The sequence below is a fragment of the Monodon monoceros genome, unplaced genomic scaffold (genome assembly GCF_005190385.1).
Source record: "Monodon monoceros isolate NGI ecotype Baffin Bay Population unplaced genomic scaffold, NGI_Narwhal_1 Super_Scaffold_1, whole genome shotgun sequence".
Lineage (NCBI taxonomy): Eukaryota > Metazoa > Chordata > Mammalia > Artiodactyla > Monodontidae > Monodon > Monodon monoceros.
In genome coordinates, this window is record NW_021703765.1 from 63,518,408 (window position 1) to 63,538,269 (window position 19,862).

The 19,862-nt window shown below is 56.8% G+C and overlaps 1 protein-coding gene across 5 annotated transcripts; it reads left to right on the forward strand.

Annotated features, from left to right (window-relative positions):
• The first annotated feature begins 166 nt into the window (after positions 1–166).
• On the forward strand, positions 167–19,225 carry PATZ1 (POZ/BTB and AT hook containing zinc finger 1). Of its 5 annotated transcripts, none has more exons than XM_029229105.1 (5): positions 167–2,387; positions 3,768–3,831; positions 10,220–10,391; positions 16,173–16,310; positions 17,739–19,225. In XM_029229105.1, the coding sequence occupies exons 1-5, from the start codon at positions 1,117–1,119 to the stop codon at positions 18,155–18,157; spliced, it is 2,064 nt and encodes a 687-aa protein (XP_029084938.1). In that variant the 5' UTR covers positions 167–1,116; the 3' UTR covers positions 18,158–19,225. The 5 variants fall into 5 exon arrangements, with proteins under 5 accessions (XP_029084938.1, XP_029084967.1, XP_029084949.1 ...); XM_029229134.1 differs by having other exon boundaries at positions 16,238–16,310; XM_029229116.1 differs by lacking the exon at positions 16,173–16,310.
• Positions 19,226–19,862: the final 637 nt, after the last annotated feature.

Sequence of the window (19,862 nt, forward strand, 5' to 3'; positions counted from 1 at the left end):
GTGGCGAGGCGGGGGCCGGACGGGGGCTCAGTCTGCGCTAGCATTGGCGGAGCAAGGAACTGGGGAGGGGGGGCAGGAAGCGGGGGGGAGCGGAGCTGCGGGGGGGGGGGGGGAAGGTGGGGAGAGGGGGGGGGGCGTCCCCGGGGCGGGGTGGGGGGGGGGGCTCGGGACAAAGAAAGTGGAAAGTTTGCAGCGCTGGGCGGTCCGGGCCAGGGATTCGGGTGCGCACGTGCAGGGCCGGGGGCGCCGGGGGGCCCCCAAGCCGAGCTCGCCGTTTCTTTTTTTTTTCTGCAAGCGGAGGGGGGGTGTTGTTGGTATCGCCCCCTCCTTCTCCTCCCCCCAGGGGTGAAAGTGCAAGAGGAAGTGCAGCCGCTGCCATCTTTCCTCCGCTCCGAACACACGGAGCCCAGGGCCGCAGCGCCGCCGCTCCGCCGCCGCCTTCGCTTGGCCCAGGAAAGGGCCCGCCCTGCCGCTGCCGCCGCCCGCCCGCTCCAGCCTTCGCTACCGACTCCGCCCGCCAAGCTCCGGGACCCGGCCCGCGCTGCCGCCCCGGTGCGCGCCCCGCCGCCGCCTTAGCCTTAGCCTTTTGTTTCCTCCGCTCCGGCGCCCCCGCCCCGGCTCGCGCTTTGCAGGGGACGCAGCGCGCGCCCCCAGCGGGCCCGGGTAAAACCGCGGCGCGCGCGCCTGCGCGACAAACCCCTCCTCCTCCTCCCTGCGCGCGCGCGCGCGCGCGCGCCTCCTTGGCTGCGCGCCGGCGCCGCCTGGCGGGCGGGAGGGGAGGTGGCAGGCGCGTTTGCGGGAGGGGCGCACCTCTGTGCTCGCGTACCCCCCAGAGGTAGACCGAGAAGGGGAGGCGGGCGGGCGGAGAGGAGAGAGGAGTGCACGATCCAGCAGGGGTGGGGGCAGCTATGTGGGAGGTGGTGTGCCCTTCCGTCTAGACAGTCCGATCCGGGCAGGGGGTGTGTGCGCTCCGCGCACCTGCGAGACTACAGAGCCCCGGGCCGGCACGTGTGGGGAGTGTAGACACGTTCGTTGCACCCCGCTTCTTGCTGCCTAGGGGAAGGGAGTGGGGCTGGCAAGTGACGCGGCCCGGTTTGTGGGGAGGGGGCGGCGGCCATGGAGCGAGTGAACGACGCTTCCTGCGGCCCGTCGGGCTGCTACACCTACCAGGTGAGCAGACACAGCACGGAGATGCTGCACAACCTGAACCAGCAGCGCAAAAACGGCGGGCGCTTCTGCGACGTGCTCCTGCGGGTGGGCGACGAGAGCTTCCCAGCGCACCGCGCGGTGCTGGCTGCCTGCAGCGAGTACTTTGAGTCGGTGTTCAGCGCCCAGTTGGGCGACGGCGGAGCTGCGGACGGGGGTCCCGCTGACGTGGGGGGCGCAGCGGCGGCCCCGGGCGGCGGGGCTGGGGGCAGCCGGGAGCTGGAGATGCACACCATCAGCTCCAAGGTGTTCGGGGACATCCTGGACTTCGCCTACACTTCCCGCATTGTGGTTCGCCTGGAGAGCTTCCCCGAGCTTATGACGGCCGCCAAGTTTCTGCTGATGAGGTCGGTCATTGAGATCTGCCAGGAAGTCATCAAACAGTCCAATGTGCAGATCCTGGTGCCCCCTGCCCGGGCTGACATCATGCTGTTTCGTCCCCCTGGGACCTCGGACTTGGGTTTCCCTTTGGACATGACCAATGGGGCAGCCTTGGCAGCCAACAGCAATGGCATCGCAGGCAGCATGCAGCCTGAGGAGGAGGCAGCTCGGGCGGCTGGTGCAGCCATTGCGAGCCAAGCCTCCCTGCCTGTGTTACCTGGGGTGGACCGCTTGCCCATGGTGGCCGGACCCCTGTCCCCCCAACTGCTGACTTCCCCATTCCCCAATGTGGCATCCAGTGCCCCTCCCCTGACTGGCAAGCGAGGCCGGGGCCGCCCAAGGAAGGCCAACCTGCTGGACTCAATGTTCGGGTCCCCAGGGGGCCTGAGGGAGGCAGGCATCCTTCCGTGTGGCCTGTGTGGGAAGGTGTTCACTGATGCCAACCGGCTCCGGCAGCACGAGGCCCAGCATGGTGTCACCAGCCTCCAGCTGGGCTACATCGACCTTCCTCCTCCGAGGCTGGGTGAGAATGGGCTACCCATCTCTGAGGACCCCGACGGCCCCCGAAAGAGGAGCCGGACCAGGAAGCAGGTGGCCTGCGAGATCTGCGGCAAGATCTTTCGTGACGTGTACCATCTCAATCGGCACAAGCTGTCCCACTCGGGGGAGAAGCCCTATTCCTGCCCCGTGTGTGGGCTGCGGTTCAAGAGGAAAGATCGCATGTCCTACCATGTGCGGTCCCACGATGGGTCCGTGGGCAAGCCCTACATCTGCCAGAGCTGTGGGAAAGGCTTCTCCAGGTGAGGAATGGTGCCCATCCCCCATGACTTGTCCTATTCCTAACTCATGGAATAGCTCCTCTCCAAAAGCTGGGGGTGTGAGACTTGCAGGGGGCTCACTTGACCTTGCAGGGCCATGTCAGGTTTGGGGAGAGTGTTTTAACGGCCCTGATTTTGAGATGATGTGGCCAAGAACTGCTTTCTCTTCCCTCAGGGAAGTTCTCTGGCACTAGGCGTGCCCTACCATCTCTCTTCCTTGGGGCCTGTGGGAAGGGGCCGGATTCCTCAGGCCGCAGCCACCGGGCCTCACCATTCTTCTCCCTGGGCTCCCTTTGTGTTTCCGGCACCAGACGAGGGGCCCCCTCTGGGGGCGGGAGGCCAGGCTCCTCCAGCGACTTTCCCCGCTTGAATGGCCGCCGGGGGAGGGACTGAAACAAGTGCATCTGGGACTCCTTACGCTCCCATGCCTCCATGTCCCCCCGCACAGCACTGGCAATCCTGGGTCAGTAGACTCCGGCCTTGCCTCTCACAGCCCCGGGATCACGGGGCACAGAGCTGGGCACCCAGAGTCTCTTCTGAACAGCGAAGCCTTTGATCTGCTCTGACCTGGTGGCTCCAGAGCCCACCTGAACCCACAGATCCCCTTTATGTTCACTGGACAGAGAGGAAGGAGGCAGGATGTCGTTTTAGATTGACTTTTTAGTGAGCCTGATAAGGAACTGAAGACTTGTCTGCAAGCAGAGGGTTGTTTTTCCTCTTAAGAGAATATTCAGAATAAAAGGCTCGTTTTAACTTGCCTGGGTACTGAGGGCCTTGTGTGTATGAACGTAGGGATGGAGAACTCCCTCAGAGGGGCCCCAAGCAGGAACCAGTCTTACCGGTCAGGCAGCCCCTGCCCACCTGCTCTGTCGGGCATCTGGTTTACCAGCCCAGCTGGGGGCTTAAGGCTTCATCCCTTGGCCTCTGGGGACTGAATTCCATCCGGGTGGCATTCATTGGCTGCTGTGGTGGGAGAGGCTGGGGGAGGGGAATGCTGAGTTTCTAAGGGGCTTTAGTCTGGACAATGAATCACACATACCCCCTCCCGGAAAGGCTGCAGCAAGGCAGCCCAGTCTCATTCTAAAGCCCCCTCCTTGGGTCCTAGAAATCATTGAGTTTCTGGTGGGGGGAGGCGGGTAGGCAAGGTCAGAGACAAATGCTCACTCCCCTTCCCCCTCTAGAGAAATCCAGGGCAGAGAGGCCTGGGCCTCAGGAGCCAGAGCTGGGTGGTGACTTTTCTTTGTCATGCTGGGGTGGGGTGAGGGAGTCCTCTCCAGCCTTGTCAGGGCAGGGGTCTGGCCAAGTTTGTAGCCCCCTCTCTTAAGGTCTTGTTTTAAAGTCTCTTTTGGTTCTCTTTTCTAGGCCTGATCACTTGAACGGACATATCAAGCAGGTGCACACTTCTGAGCGGCCTCACAAGTGTCAGGTAGGGGCTGGGCCGGGGCAGAGATGGGCTGAAAGAGAATGCTGCTGTCCTCACAGCTACGGCTGTGAGCCAGCTGCTGTGCGTGCTGGGCTGGCTGACTGACCACCGCTGTGCACACCTCCCCCTCTGTCCCCCCACCGTCTGTCTGCTCTTCTCCTTTGTTCTCCCCCAGCCCCCTCCCTCCCACCGCTGATGTCCCCTCCTTCCTGGTCGCTGGGTCCTGGTTCCCAACCTGTCTCTGTCTTTGCTCTGTTGCTTGGCTTTCCTCTCCTGGCGTTTGCCAGCTCCTTGGATGGTGGGCCACATTGGACAAGTGTCGTCCTGGGGGCACTGGCACCCCACTGGATCCGGCTTCTGGTTCCCAGCAGTTTGCAGGGGCCACCGTGGGGTGGGAATGGCTTCTTAAGGGTTCCTGGTGGTCCAGCCAACAACTCTTCCCCTTGTATGCCCAGCAGCCTGACCTGAGTTGGAGCTCCTTCTGGGTCCCCTCAGCTCAGAGCACCAGGCCGCAGGGGTGGGGGTGAAGGAGGCAGGGAGTGGTGCGATCACTGGCACCTGCTTAACCCATCCTGAGCCACGTGTGCACACAGCCAAGGGCTTCTGAGAACTGGAAAGCGAGGTGGTTTCCTGTCCTTGAGAGCTCTTTGTGTAGCAGTAGGTAGGGGAGGCTGGGCAAGATTCTCACCCTTGGTTTGTCTGCTTGAACAATATCTGGGGGCTCTGTGATGCCCAGAAAATTGAGCTTCCTCTCCTGGCCACTGAGCATTCCTGTGTGGGTGGAAAACACACTTCTATCTTCTCCTTGGTCGTACCCCCTTTCCTGGGCCAAGTTCCTACCATCTGAGTGGGAAACAGAGTTGTGGGGTGTTTACTGCAATGTCTGATGGGGTGACCTGCTTCTCTTTATCCTGTTGGTGGCAAGGAGGAGGGTCTGGGGAGACCGATAATAGGGAGGGATGGACAGACGTGCTGTAGGTGGGGCAGAGAGCCCCCAGGGGCCAGGTGCGGTGGTGTTCCCCGACGGCCAGGAGACCAGGGGTGGGCCTGCTGGGATGCGCCTGTGCCTCGCTGCCTCCTCCCCCTCTGTCTCTCATCACGGAGCACGCTCTGACTCTCCCAGGTAGTGTGCTGAGCAGCCCAGCAGAGCAGGAGGAGCCCAGAGGGCAGTGGGGGCATGCCCGGTGGCCTGGGGGGGTAACCTGCACTCTCTGCCCTTTTTCCAGGTGTGGGTTGGGAGCAGCAGCGGCCTGCCGCCCCTGGAATCTCTTCCTAGCGACCTGCCATCATGGGACTTTGCCCAGCCTGCTTTGTGGAGGTCGTCCCATTCGGTTCCTGACACCGCCTTTTCCCTTTCTCTAAAAAAATCCTTCCCAGCCCTCGAAAACCTGGGCCCGGCACCCTCCAGCAACGCTCTCTTCTGCCCAGCCCCGCCGGGCTATTTGAGGCAGGGTTGGACTGCCCCAGAGGGCAGCCGGGCCTTTACCCAATGGCCTGTGGGCTAGCCGGGGCCTCCCGAGAGGGTTTTCTGTGGAGGGGAACGGCAGTGGCAGTGGTCTGAGCCCCCTGCTTTTGGGAGAGGCCAGCAGAGTGGTCCCTGCCCACCATGCCCAGCTCCTCCCTGGGTGACTTGGACTCTTTCCCAGCTCAAGGACCCCAAATAGGGGTAGCAAAGGGCTCCTTCCTGGGTCCTTCCCATGGTCTCCACGTTTCTTTCTGGGCTCTCTTGCCTTGTTTTCCCTCTTTAGCAGATGGTACCCCTGGGTGTCTGACCTTGCCTGGAGGTTGATGCTTTCCTAGGAACTAAGCCACTGGCTTACATGCTTCCCCTCCCCTGGCATCACCTCCCCTAAGGGGTTTCTAGAATGGGGCCTGGCCACCCCTCCCCCCACCCTGGGAGTGAATCCTCCTCCAGAGGAGAGGAGACTCCGGCGCAACTCCAGCTGGGCCAACCGTGCTGCCCTCGTCCCTTCCCACTCACACAGGTCCGCTTTCATTTCTGGCTTGTGAATTAGACTTTTGTGGTTTTGAGGTTTATTAGCAGGTCTGCTCAGGAACTAGATTAACCAGTAGCTTTACATTGGGTCATCCCAATATATGGCTTTGGGTGCTGATAAAGCAGATGTAGACCTCCGTCGGATCCCAGTGGTGTGCCCTTCAGTCCCCGTGGGCTCTGCGGGGATAACAGGAGTGATGATAAAAGTTTTCATTCTAACGTTTGAGGCTTTGTGTGTTTTGTCCTTGGTCTGTGTCATAACACTGACATCACTGTCCCTTGGTGTATGAGCCTGCTCCTGCCCTGCCCCTCCGACACACACTCTCACAAGCCTGCTGGCCCTGCCTCCAGCCCCACAGCCAGAACTCCCCTAACAGTGACCTGGCAGGTGCAGGTGAAGACGTGCTGCCTCTCAGGCTCTGAGCTGGCTGGCCAGGTGTGCCTGGGCTTTGTTAAACAGCAGGGGCATCTGTTTTGCATGGTGTGTCTGCTGAAAGTATCAGAGGTGAAGAGACAGCTCTCTGGGAGTTGGTTCCTTTAGCCCCTGGCAGAGCTGGGCATGGGCCATACCTCTCGGTCCCTCCTGATGCCACAGAGGAGACAGTAGGGGCCAGTTACAGAGATGGGTGCCACAGCTTGAGGGGAAAGGCCCTCCGAACGTGGGCGCATGGGGGCTCAGGCTTGGCAGTGACACGCAAGTCTCCTTGGGGTTTGGCCTCAGTGTGCTTAAATGGCCCAGATGTCCCAGTGCTTCTCGATCTGTGAGTGCTGTGGGCTGGGACATTGACCCCAGATGGAGTTCAGCCTGAAGCCGAGAGACTAGAACAGCTCAGACCTCTCCCATTGCTCCCAGTGGCCCCACTTCTTGGAGGCTGGTTGGGGGGTTTGGGCTGGAGGGATGACTCATTAGGAATTGAAGTGGGAATAAGGGAGCTGACACCCTTGAGAAGAAGGGGGCCAGCAAGGCCCATGGTGCTAAGCCCACATGCATTGCCCTCAGACTTTTCCAAGGCTATGGATATTTAAGATACCTCCTGAGGCTGCCAGGCTCAAAGGCCACCAAGAGTAGGTGTGCACCGGTGCCCCTGGTACCACTGAGGCCCCATTCCTGAGCTGTTCAACCCTTGGGAAGAAAAGCATTTGGAAGTCTGGGACGGGGAGAAACTGGCAGGGAGGGAAGGGAGCCTGGCTGGGGCTCAGTGTTGAGTGGTGATGAACCTCTCTGGGGGCTGGGCCAGGACCTGGCAGGTGTGCCTCCAGCAATAGCAGGCTGCCTGTGCGCAGGGCTGGGGGCGAGGCGGCCGTTCCCAGCACCACCGGCGATCGATTGGGGTGCTGATCCTGTCAGGGTCCCTCTGCCTTCTTCCTGCCTCCAGGACAGGAAGTGTTTTTCTCTTGAGTGGCCCCAGCATGGAGGTTCCGGGCACCCCCTTCTTTGAGATCCACCTCTCTCCTCAGCCTTTCTCTCCTTTCTCTCCTGGGTTAAGTGACCAGGCCTTTTATGTTTGGTGTTGTCTGAACTTCTGGCAGGGCTAGACTCGGACTTGGGCACTTTCACAGTTCCTCCAGAAAGCCTTGGGTACTCCAGCCACAAAGGGTCAATCCTGGCACAGAGAAGCCAACCACCATTTCAGCTTGGCTTTGTAACACAGTGATAGTTTTTGTTGCGTTTGTGTTTCGTTTTGTTTTGTTTTCCCAGCAGCAGATTTACATTCCTAATTATGTTTGCTCAGACTAAAGTTTGCTTTCATTCCTTGAGAGATAATCAATGGAGGACAGGGTGGGAGAACTCAGCCTGGTCTGCAGCTTTAATTTTGCTTAGCTAATCCCCCAAATGGATAATCCACTTGTGGATAATTGAAGTCTGGCTGTCCATTATCTTTCGTTAGCAAAGTATGACAGGCAGTGCTTTAAGGGACACATCTCAAAAGAAAGTTGGCAAGAGAAACAAGGCATCTCTTTCACATCCCTCTAGTGGCACCCTCTCCCAGGGCCACAGAAGGTGGGATCCTGAATGTGTGCTTTCAGCTGCATTTTCTTAACACCTGGTCCATGGTTGGCTCCTTTGAGTTCCGCGGTGTAGACCACACTGCCTCTCGCCATTGTGGCGGTGGTCCTCAAGTCGCTGTCCGGCCAAGCCGGCTCTCGTCCCCAGATAAATCGACAGGTGCACCCCTATCTCCCGCAGGTGTTCACGGCACCCCTTACTCTGGTTTACAGTCTGGTGGGGCTGGGGAAAGATTCAGTTTTCCACCCACTGTGGCCTATGATTGGGTCACAAGGTCCCTGCCGGGGGGCCCACCTGTGGCCATGAGACCAAGGACCCATGGTGCTTCCTGAGTCGCCTAAGTGCTCAAGTTTCCCTGCACAGAACCTGTCACCTCTATCAGGACAGCCCTGGCTACCAAGTACACTGATAAAAACTATCCACACCTTTTACCAGAAGCTACCTCTGCTGAGGCTGGAGGTGGTAAGAACACATGCTCAGGGGCTGGTTCTCAGTCCAGCTGCCCCGAGTCCTCTCAGGACCTCTGTCTGCCCGGCTGTAAATCGGGGAGGAGGGGAATACCCCAGGGTGGCCAGGAGGATCGGTAGGGCACTGGCCTGGCAGTGGCAGGGTGTTGCTTTCTCTAGTAGCTGAGCCCTGTGCTTTGTGCAAATTACTCTCTAAACTTAGCTCCCTCATTTGTCAGATGAATAAACTCAATATATAAAACATGAAAGCAGTACACTTGACCCTTGAACAACACGGAGGTTAGGGGCGTCGACCCTCCGAGCAGTCAAAAATACACATATAACTTAGTGTCGGCCCTCTGTGTATGTGATTCTTCCACGTCCGCGGTTCCACATCTGCGGGTTCAGCAAACTGCAGATGGTGTACCACCTACCGTAGTATTTACTGTTGAAAAAGATTCGCATATAAGTGGACTCGTTCAGTTCAAACCCTGGAAAACTGTTCAAGGGTCAACTGTATTTTGTTAGCATAAATTGTTCTATTCAAATGCGTAACATTTATTCAAAAGATAACGACTAAGAAGAGCTCAGCTGGTCCTGATGCAGACATCTGGGGTTGGGGTGGCAACCACGGTGTCTTCTACCTCCACAGCATCGAATGCATTTGTTTCTCGCTCTGATTGTACAGTAAAGCAATAGATAGACGTTGTACATGGTGACAGTGTTCAGGTGCTTACCTTAAGGTCTCAGGATCTCAGGATCTGTTTCTGTTCAGTGGAGCCGCAGGAACAGCCCCATTCTAGCCAGTTAACGGGGTGGCGGGTCTTCAGTGGGTTAACGTTTGGTCTGTGATGCAATTAAAGGTGAATGTTGCTTTCTCCTGTGGCTCTAAAATGGTAAACACAGGTACAGAGAAAAGAAATGAGTCAACCTTGACTAGAACTCCTGAGACATGTCCGTGGATCCAAAATAGTGAAGGTCACCAGATTCAACTCTCCTGAGGGCTTTCCCGACATTCCGTGACCTCCAAGGCTGGGCAGCCATGCAGGCCCGGGCTGGGGGAGAGATGTTGGGGGTAGACCCAGGGCTGAGACCGAGTCAGGGGACCCGCGGCTGCCTTCCCAGGGTGTGGTACTGACTGCAGCTCCTGGCCGGTGGGGTGAGAGCACGGCCTGCCCCGAGGGCCACCGTGAGGATGCACTGCATGCGACGAAGGCCTCTGAAGGTGAAGTCTGGGGCCTGCCTGGCACAGTGGGGGGCACTGGTCAGGGCAGGGTGGTGCCATCCTTGTTGGCACCAGAACTGGGGTTCCACAGATGCCCCCGGAGCCTCCGGCCCTCACTCTCTGCTAATTTTCACATTCGCAAAATTGACACTGTCACTTTATGGGCTGCTTTCTCAATACAAATGCACATGGATATTATGAAGAGTTATCTCTGTGTTCTGTCCTGCCTTTCCTTTCCATTTCCCTGTGGCCACGATTTTAATGTCGCTTTTGAATAAAGTGAGTAAATTGGATTCTTTGTATAAAGCAACCAGGGGAAACCCAGGGTGGAGAAGGTGAAGACTGTTCCGTTTATATGCCAATAGCTCTTCTGTAAATTCACTTACAGCCAATGCAACAAACATCAGTTCTTAAATGTTTAAGAATGAAAAGCCCCTAGCTCTTTTGTTTTGCAGAACTCAGCCTGCCATGTAATGTGCATGTTGGGGGCCAGTGGGAACCAGTCATCCTAGCTCAGGGGTCCTGTGGGGAAGACCATGGGGAGTAGGAGCGGCTTACTTGGCATCTGGGGAGGAAGCCTGGCCGCGTTCTGAAGTTCTCTTTATACAGCGAGTCCCTGTGTTGGCCGGAAATGGCTTTGTGCCACAGTGTGCTCGGTAGGGAGTCGGGTGTGGACGCCAGCTTTTACCTCACCCCGTTTTCCTTTCTGCCCTCAGACCTGCAATGCTTCTTTTGCCACCCGAGACCGTCTGCGCTCCCACCTGGCCTGTCACGAAGACAAGGTGCCCTGCCAGGTATGCGGGAAGTACTTGAGGGCAGCGTACATGGCAGACCACCTGAAGAAGCACAGCGAGGGGCCCAGCAACTTCTGCAGTATCTGTAACCGAGGTAATCTCCCTGCTACTTCCTCATGTCCAGGGGATGGGCCTGAGCCCATGTGGGAGGCCGGGGGGTGTCTGACCACCCTGCCTCAGGCTCCACTCTGCACGGCCAGCCCTCCCTCCCTTCCCACTGAGCGATAAACACCTTATCCCCCAGCCAGCTGTTTGTCACCCTTTCCTTTCCAAGAAACCTGGGGTGCTTGGAACAGGAGTTGCCAGGAGCTCAGCAAGTGAGAACAGCAGAGAGTGTTGTTCCCAGGCTTGGGCCCATGACACACCTGCTGCCCAGGGGGCAGGATGGATGCGCTGAACTACTGAGGTTGGTGGGAGTCATTAGGCCCCAAGAGGTGGGAGAATGAGGGGTCCTGCTCAAGAGCTTTGCTGGCTGATCCACTGGCACGTGAAAGTCAGCAGCCAGGTAAGGACGTCGAGTCTGGAGATGGACAAGGGCCGAAACTTTCTAGCACAAATGGTCGGAAGAGCCCAGGCCCAGGTAGATTGTGGCCTTGACGAGAGCGGAAAGTGGCAGGTGCTCTGAGCAGGGCAGCGTGCTTGCGGCTGAGCTTGGCCTAGGTGGCATCTGTGGCCCTGGTGTTGTGTTGGATGAAGTCTGGCCTGTTCCTGAGCTTCTGCCAGGGCTCGTTGGCTGCTAGAAGGGCTGAGGTTCATGCTTGGCAAGTAGCGTCAGTGGAGGAGGCCGCGCCTTATCTGCTGAAGGAGTTGGGGCAGCTGTCTGGTGAGCGTGAGGATGCTTCTGCATGGTGCGCTTGCTTTGGCCAGGTGGGGATGTGGCTGGAGAGTCCTATCTCCTGGGACACTCTTGTTGCAACACTTCTGGAAGTCTTGAGTGTGGCTTAGTGGATTGAGCACTAAGCCAGGAGGCAGGGGACCCAGGGTTTAGCTGGCCCCCTCCCACCTCACCCTCCTGTGTGACCTTGAACTTTCCCTTCCCCTCTCGAAGGCTCAGTCTCTTCACCTCTAAACGGGGTTGAGAACATACCCCTTGCCCACCTCACAGGGTTGCTGTGAGGATCCCAGGAGACAAGGTAGGTGAAAGTTCTCTGAACCCTGCAAGCAGCAGCACACTTGGGAGGCCCTCCTTACACTTTGTAACTGTCAGGAAAGACACAGCTTGCTGACACTCTGATTTGGACCAGGTGCAACCCTCCTGCAGTCCTTGGCTGGAAACTTTGCGTCCTGTGCTATCTCCACATGCCCTGAGGTTGCTGTTGGAGGGAGCCTGCTGAGTGGCTGGGTGTTCTCTTGGTGCCCTGAGCTGGGTTCCTCCCGGGGACTGCACACCTGGGGTTTGCCTTGAAGGCCATTTGATGTCAACGTTTGTACCATCAGGAAACCTGCTGTGGAAGCAGGGAGGTGGTCAGAAAAGCTGCTTAAGCATCTGTCCTATTTTCTGATATGTCAATAGAGCCCTTTCTGGCAGGAGCTTCCTCCGGGGAGCTAGCAGTGGGGCTGTGTGTGGAAAGAGCTATCAGGCTGTGGCTGCCCAGCTCTAGGAAGAGATGGTTCCTTGTCTTGCTTCATCCCGTGGCTTCCTGACCGCGCCCCCAACTAACTTGAGACCTGCTGCGACGGTGCTGTCAGCGGGCCTACTGTCGGGGTTTCAGGGTTGAAGTTCTCAGCCTGAGAGTTGGGGTCACAGACCAGAGGTGGTAAACCAGTTAGGGCGGAGGAGGACGCCAATGAGGAAACAGAGATAAAGCCTGGATTACAAAGTGGCAGGGAGCTGAGTGGGGGACCCAGGGCCACAGCCCCTGTGGGCCCCGCTCAGGAGGAAAGAAAAGCTGCGAGCAGCCGGGAATAGCAGGGAAAGTCGACCCAGTTAGGAGACAGCTGACGTGGCAAAGCCCACAACTATTGTACGTCAGGATTTGTTTTCCCTGGGCTGGTAAAGAGAACTTGGGCAGCAGCCACAGGCCACGTGGCCGGGGTGGGGGTGCCTGGAGAGTAGAACCAGAGCCCACCTTTTCTCAGAAAAGCCAACGCTAGATCTGGGTCGTAAGCAAAACAGCTTTGGGGGAATTCCCTGGCATCCCAGTGGTTAGGACTCTGCGCTCTCGCTGCCTAGGGCCTGGGTTCAGTCCCTGCTCAGGGAAATAGGATCCCACAAGCCGCGTGGCATGGCCAAAAAAAAAACAAACCCAAAAGCTAAAACAGAAAAACCCAGCTTTGGGTCCCAGAGTCGGAGCAGGAAGTCCCATTCCTCCAAGAAGACAGAAGAGGGCTCTAGTCTAAACCACCCTGGATCCTCAGAAGGAAGAGAAAACAATTTTGGTCTTCATCAGAAGAGAAGGAGCAGGATTCTACCTCTGGACTCATTTCTTCGGCAGAAATGGGAAAAGACGCCTCCCTTCCCCTCCAAAAAAGAAGAGGAAGGGGAAGGCAGTTTTTCCAGGGAGAGGATAGGCCGCCAAAGACACTGAGACACTGGAATCAGAATGCAGGGAGCTCTGGGCTGTTCTTTCAAGGCTGTGACTACAGGAGGAGCTGCAGGAATAAATGGATATTCTCTCTACAAGGGTTCAAGCAAAGGCTAACGTTCAGCCAGCCGGTTAGCGGGTGAGGCAGGATCAGATGAATTTCCAGGTGCCCTGAGATCCTCCAGTCCCAGCAATTCTTAAGCAATCAGCTTAACCACCCATCCATCTGCCTACTTTCAGCCACACAAACAACTCTTGCCTGTGAAGAACGGGAGAGAGGAGATGCAGCCGGTGGTCCAGCCCCACACTGGAGACAGATGACCTTGTCTTTGTCCTGGAGACGTATCAGGACGTAGACCATCCCATCTGCAGAGAAGATAACTTGCAGTGGGAGGAGTATGATGGCTACAAAAGCCTGTTTCCCACGTTCAAGTTGAGGAAATCAGTTGAGTTGAACAGTGGGAAGGACCTGGTAGATTGCCACGATTTCCCTTCTTTTTAAGTTTCTGTAGCAGGGTCTTCGTGTAGATGTGTATGTACTGGTGTGAGGGAGGGAGCGGGAAAGCGTATTGGAAATCTGTCTTTGGCCGAGACAACACTTGCACTCAAATATCTGCTTAAAGGGCAGAGAAAGCCTTCTCTCCAGCCAGAGGCAAGTGCCAGTGGTAGACGCAGACAGCCTGCCGTCCCCTGGACTGAGCTGACCCAAGCCTACTTGGTGCCCCACCTCCAGCACGGCTCAGTTGGGCACAGCCCCACCAAGGTGTGGACAAGAAGAAAGCCATCCCTGACCCCTGCACAGATGTGGAAGCTGCCAAGGAGGGTTTGCTTCCAGAGTGCGAATTACAGCACACCAGGCAAGAAAATGCAGTGGAGGAGCAGTAGCCTCGTGGTAGCATATTCTCCATATCTGGAGCGTGAGAGAGGGTGGCCCGTCGGTGGTGGTGGAGTCACGTGTGTGCTCAGTGTCCCCATCACTCTGATGCTTGTAGAAAGCTTCCTCTTTGGTTCTTGGTTAGTCAGTCAGTGGTGAACAGGCAGGTGAGTTTAGAATTCCGGCCAAATGTGTCTGGCTTCAGAGATACGTTCACAGAAACTCGGCTTCTGTTTTACCCCAAAACTTGGCTGCTGAGCTGCTCTGTGTTTAAATTCTGGGCTTTAGGTGGCAACTGTGGATCCACGCCTACCACCCGCCATGTGGTTTTGCTATAGATAGTAAGTAGTCTGCAGCTGGGGCAGCGTCAAGGGGACCCTGCCATGTGGTCCCCAGACCATTTTTCGGGAGAAAACAGTGAGTTTTCATTGAGCATCTGCTGTGTTCCCCAGCACAGCTCTTCCCACAAGGAGTAAACATAATAGTTCCTGGTGCTCCTTCCCTCCTTTCCCATCCCTCTTGATTGCAGTGGCCCTGCCCTGATGCACCGTGGAGAGAGCTTCAAACCACTTCAGAGGGCCCCGCAAGGGATTAAAAAACAAAGAAAAAAATTCCCTTCTAAAGTGGTATCATCTCATCAGTTGGAAAGTCCTGATATTTCTGTTGGTTGCCAGGGCTGCAGCGCCATCCATGGGGCAGGGCTGAGATCCTCTGTCCTGTGAGTCTCATCTGCTCCTTCCTGACCACAGCCTCCCTCCGAGGAGTGTTTATATGGGACCCTCGTAAGTCAGTCTGTCCCCTGCTTGGCCCCAGGCAGACCACTTGGTCACAGCGCAGGACATCGTGCTCTATCAGGCAGGGCAGGACAGCAGCATCTGGTCCAGGAGGGTCTTCTTTGTCAGGAAAGGAAGGAAGATTCACCCAGCCCCCCATTTCCCTCCAGAACCACCAGCTGCTACCATCGGGGGGATGTTTGTTGAATAAGATTCCCACAGGTCAGCCTGTCTACCAGCAGCTTTCATTCTAATCCACCAACATGGCAGAGAAATACAGGAATGTAAATGGTGATAATGGAGCCTACTGCAAAAGTTGAAGGGATGTTTCTAGGGCCAAGACACAGAGACTATTAGAGAGTCTGCCCAGTGGTGAAGGACCACATGGTGGCACGTGGTCCTGGGGTTAGAGTCCAGGCTCTGCCATTTAGCAGCTGTACATGTGGCTGCAAAGCACAGAGCGATGCATGCGGTGCGCTGGGCCTGCACACCTCTGTCACTCCCTGAAGGTGACCTTTATTGTAGTTCCAGTAGCATTTGAAAGCCGAGGCCAATTCAGACTTTTTTCAAACAAGTCTTGTGCAGACATTACACAGTACTCTCCAGCCTCTGGCCCATTAGTAGTGGATCCCACTGCTACCCCATGACTGTAATTTAACGAGGGAATGAAAGTACCCGAGGATGTGTCAGCTGCATCTGGAGTGGACTAAAGGGACACCATCTAGGCATAGCGCCCCAAGTGGGCCTTCTGCCGAAAAGTTTTGGTTCCGGCCGAAGGCACTTTTGGATCCTTGACTGTGGGAGGATTTGATGTCCCAGCTCCTTCCTGCGGAAACCCAAGTGGAAATCCTTTGACTGGCCTACCTGGTTCCATCTCTTCCCAGCCCGAGGCATCTCGAGGCTCAAACTGACTGGAACATCTGAGTGGGTCTGGAGCAGATCCCAGAAGGTTGGATTGCCCCTCCCCCAAAATAAAGACAAGGATTGTGCCTATTTCTTCTTCCTTAAGTGAACCTGTTGGATCCTCCAAAACCGAACCAAGAAGACCACTGTGAATAAGAGATGACTGCACACCCCCTTTAACATAACTTCCTATTTTCATTGTTCTTCAAAAGGTCTAAACAGTTACTAAACCCAGTTATTCTGAAGGTGAGAAAGTTTGCAAAATAGAGCATGTCTTAACAGGTAGAAGAAGGGGGACTCCTGGAGGCATTTCTTTGGGATTTCATCTTGCCTCCGTCTGGCTTCTTGCGCAGATGGTTTGCCTTCACACGTGTTCAGCCGTGTTCTGCCGGCTGGAGTCCCGTGGCTGCCCTGGAGCCCCATGTACTTTCCCGACAGCATTTCTAGCCGTGGTCCCTGCAGCTGGTCTGGGACTGTGGACCATCCGTTCAGACCACTTGTTACTGAGGTGCCAAGCGAGCCGAGGTAGTTGGCCTCTGGCCCTGGCCAGAGTGGCATCTCAGGCCATCCCTCCAGGCAGCCTCCACAGCCTTGCAGAGCGGGCTCTGCAGAGAAGCCAACTCAAGGACAGTGCCACCCTCCCTTCTGAGCCAGGTGGCTCCTGTGGTTGCAGCGCCTTTGAGCCAAGGAGGGGCCCCTTCTAGGAGTGCTAGCCAGTGCGGCCAGAGGAGAGGCGTGGGGGAAGCAGAGAGGTGTCTGTGTGCCGGCTGCGGGATCTCATCTCCTTTTGTCTTGTTTAGGTTTCTCCTCTGCCTCCTACTTAAAGGTCCATGTTAAAACCCACCACGGTGTTCCCCTTCCCCAGGTCTCCAGGCACCAGGAGCCCATCCCGAATGGGGGAGCAGCGTTCCACTGCGCCAGGACCTATGGCAACAAAGGCAAGCGACCCCTTGCTCTGCACTTTGCTTCTCTGCGCAGGCTGTGTTGTGGGGGCGCTGGGCCGGGCGTGGGGAGGCGTGAAGGCTGCCGGCTTGCTGGCCGCCTCAAGGAGGCTCGAGATCTGAGTGGCAGTGGCCTCCAGGACAAAAGTCACAGTGGGGAATCTCACTCCAGGGCGGTGAGTGAGGCTTTAGGGCCCTGCCGAGATCCAGCCCCCGCCTCCTCTTCCCCAGCACCCTCCTCGCTCCTGGCCAGCCCCCACGTCCAGAGCCCTGCAGGGACGCCCCGGGCCCAGGGCAGGAAGAGGAGCCCTGCATGATGAGCCTCTGGGCCTGTCCATTGCCTGTGGCCCTTTAAGGATGGCGTGGAGCTGTGGCTGAATGCTTTCTTCTCCTTTGACCCTGTGGGCAGAGGGAGCCAAGGTCTGGCTTCCCCCTCGGTAGGGGTGGTTGGTTGCTGTGACCAGCCCTTTCCGGAGAGCCTCTGGCCGCGTTTGTGAGATGCATGGTGCCGACTCTGAGTTGGTTTGCGTAGAGCTCCCTAGGCCCCACCTCCACTTGTTGATTCGGGTTGTTCTGTGGTTTTTCAAGTCGTCGTTGCCTTGGGGATGACGCCAGGGGCTTGGCAGATGGCAGAGATGGCATGCTCCACGCTCCCATCACAGACTTCCCTTCCCGGCATGGCGCTCTGAACCCAGGCAGGAAGGAGCTCATTGTGGAGGCTTCACGTGTGGGCCGGGCAAGGCAGATCAGTGAGGGCTGTCTCGAGGACCACCTTGTTCTGGGCCCTGCGTAGGGACAGCTGGCCGATTGAGTTGTTTAGTTCCTTCTAAGCTGTGTGCTTTGGCAACTTGGCCTGGAAGGCTTCTGGCAGGCAGAGGCAGTGAGGGCAGGGCTTGTGTTTGCAGCGTTGGGAAAAGGACTGGCTTTGACTCAGCTGTCGATAGGGTCTGCCTGGGTTGAGGAGCCCACGGCTCTGGTTCTGGCTTGCTAGGGTGCAGCCAGTCTGGTGCAGAGGTGAGGCCACTGACGTACCTGCTCAGCATCATCACAACAGCTGTTTTACCCTCAGAGGCACCCAAGAGAGCACCTAGGAGCTGGGGGTCTTGGGTTGTCCTGGGTGGAGACAGAGGAGGTCCCCTCTCCATACCCTTCCTTGAAGCAGGCCGAGATGGTGGTGAGCAGTACACGTGCGCCTGCATGAAGAGTCCGCGGCGAGGGAGGCTGGCAGCCCCAGGCCCTGCTGTCTCACCCCTGTAGGCACACCAGGCTCCCTGACTGACCAGCTGAACCTCTGTGGGTTCTGCTGGGCGGTGGCTGGCCATCGGCTGCCCTCCACGAGCCTGTGAGCTGGCCCCTGGCGACCCCTCCGAGGGGGCATCCCCATAGCCTGGCCTCACCGCTCCTCTGTGTTCTGTTTCCTCCTAGAAGGCCAGAAATGCTCACATCAGGATCCGATTGAGAGCTCCGACTCTTACGGTGACCTCTCGGATGCCAGCGACCTGAAGACGCCCGAGAAACAGAGCACCAATGGATCCTTCTCCTGTGACATGGCGGTCCCCAAAAACAAAATGGAGTCTGACGGGGAGAAGAAGTACCCCTGCCCCGAGTGCGGGAGCTTCTTCCGCTCCAAGTCCTACTTGAACAAACACATCCAGAAGGTGCATGTCCGGGCCCTCGGGGGCCCTCTGGGGGACCTGGGCCCTGCCCTTGGCTCGCCTTTCTCTCCCCAGCAGAACATGTCTCTCCTTGAGTCCTTTGGGTTTCAGATTGTTCAGTCGGCGTTTGCATCATCTCTGGTAGATCCTGAGGTCGACCAGCAGCCCATGGGGCCTGAGGGCAAGTGAGGCAGATGCTGCGTCCCCGCAGAAACGGCCACCGGGGACCGCTGAGAAATGCTGTGAATGCGGAGGGAAGTGGTGTCTTTGGGTTCTGTAGCTGAGAGATTTTTATTCGTTTTTAACTCCCCCTCCAGCCCTGTCACCCACCCCTAACCCCCAATGGTCTTTAGAAATAGATTCTCATCTGATACTCGGCAGAAATATCTGAGACCCGGTATGGGATGAGGGCAGAAAACACTACACAGGCCTCCAAGGCAACACCAGGGCTGGTTTCTCTAACAGGCGGAAGCTGGAGCTCCTGGTGCTCAGGCTAGTGACCCCAATTCCACACCTGCACCTGACAGCATTCTGGGACCTCTGTGATTTTGGTCTCCTGCCCCTTCTCTAATCCCTCATTCCCCCTTCTCATCTCCCTCAAAAGATACCACAGTAGGGTCTCCGCCCACTTACACAATGCTGATGCCCAACTGTTTTTAAGGAAGCTGGAAGCCTACAGCATCCCGTGGACCATGGGGTGAGTGTCCTCTGAGAGCCCCCTGAGCTTGACCTTTGACCCGGAGGGCCCCAGACCTTTCTGAGCCCTGCTTGAAGGCTAGCATTTTGCCACTAGGACAAGCTTAGCAATCGAGGACACTCCTACCCCAAATTTCAGTTCTTAGGTGATTTTAACCATTCAACTTGCTGTTGGGTTTTAATTCTCTAATTATTATTATTATTGTTATTATTTTTTAGGACCAGTTGTAGTGAATTGCTACTGAAAGCTATCCCAGGTGATACAGAGCTCTTTGTAAACCGCAGTCACACGTTAGGGTTTAGGATTAAACTTTGTTTAGATGTACCATAATTAACTTGGCTAGTTGATTGTTTGGAGTCTATGGAAGAAATAGTTTTATGCAAAATTTTAAAAATGCCAGTCTGGTCAGGGAGGGAGGGGGTTTCAGTGCTGTTGGAAGGCAGGAGAGCTGGCAGGTGGGGACATCATACACCTCGGTTGTATCACACGTGAGCAAGCCAAGGTTGACCCTGTGATGTGAGTTGATCTGATCAGACTGTATTAAAAATGTTAGTACGTTACTCTGCCTGCTCCCCTGAGTCTGGTTTTTTCTCTGGGACCCAGAGGGTGGGCAGTCTGTGCCCCTGCACCTGGGTGGGGTGGGATCCCAGGAGACCTCTCTTCCTCTTCACTGCACCAGTCCCACTGGGATTGACAGGTGGGTGCTTCCCCTGCAGACTCAGCTGCCACCATCCACCCACCCGCTCTCTCCTGGTCTTCACTGCTCTGTGCCCCAGACCCTGGGGTACAGTGGTGCATGGGACACCCTTGTGGAGCTTAAAGGGAGAGAGGGAACCAGTAAGCAGATTTAACCACAGAGTTCAGATAGGGAGACATCCAAGGAGAGAAACGGACAAGGGAGGGATAGTGATGGCGGGAGAGCAGGTAGGTGGTCCAGGCTGGTGAGAGGTGGGGGTGGGACTCTGGAGGGAGACCTGGAGCCAGAGAGGACCAAAGAAGCTAGGACCTAAGGGGGGATGTGGGCAGGGAGAAAACTCTCAGGGCGGCTCTAAGAAGCTCAGCAACTTGAGTCCCCCCAACCCTGTGCTACCCAGAGGTTAAGTAAAAGGCTGCTGTACCCTTAGTGTGAATGTATGAGGAGAAAGGGAAAGAGAACAGCAAACAGACAAGAAGTGAGCACAATGGAGAACTAATGGG

What these genes read in the sequence shown, in the direction of transcription:
- PATZ1 (XM_029229105.1), top strand. Translation starts at nt 1,117, where the DNA reads ATGGAGCGAGTGAACGACGCTTCCTGCGGCCCGTCGGGCTGCTACACC. An exon ending in TGTGGGAAAGGCTTCTCCAG is followed by an intron (nt 2,388 to 3,767) that starts GTGAGGAATGGT and finishes TCTCTTTTCTAG; the next exon opens with GCCTGATCACTTGAACGGAC. An exon ending in CTGCAGTATCTGTAACCGAG is followed by an intron (nt 10,392 to 16,172) that starts GTAATCTCCCTG and finishes TGTCTTGTTTAG; the next exon opens with GTTTCTCCTCTGCCTCCTAC.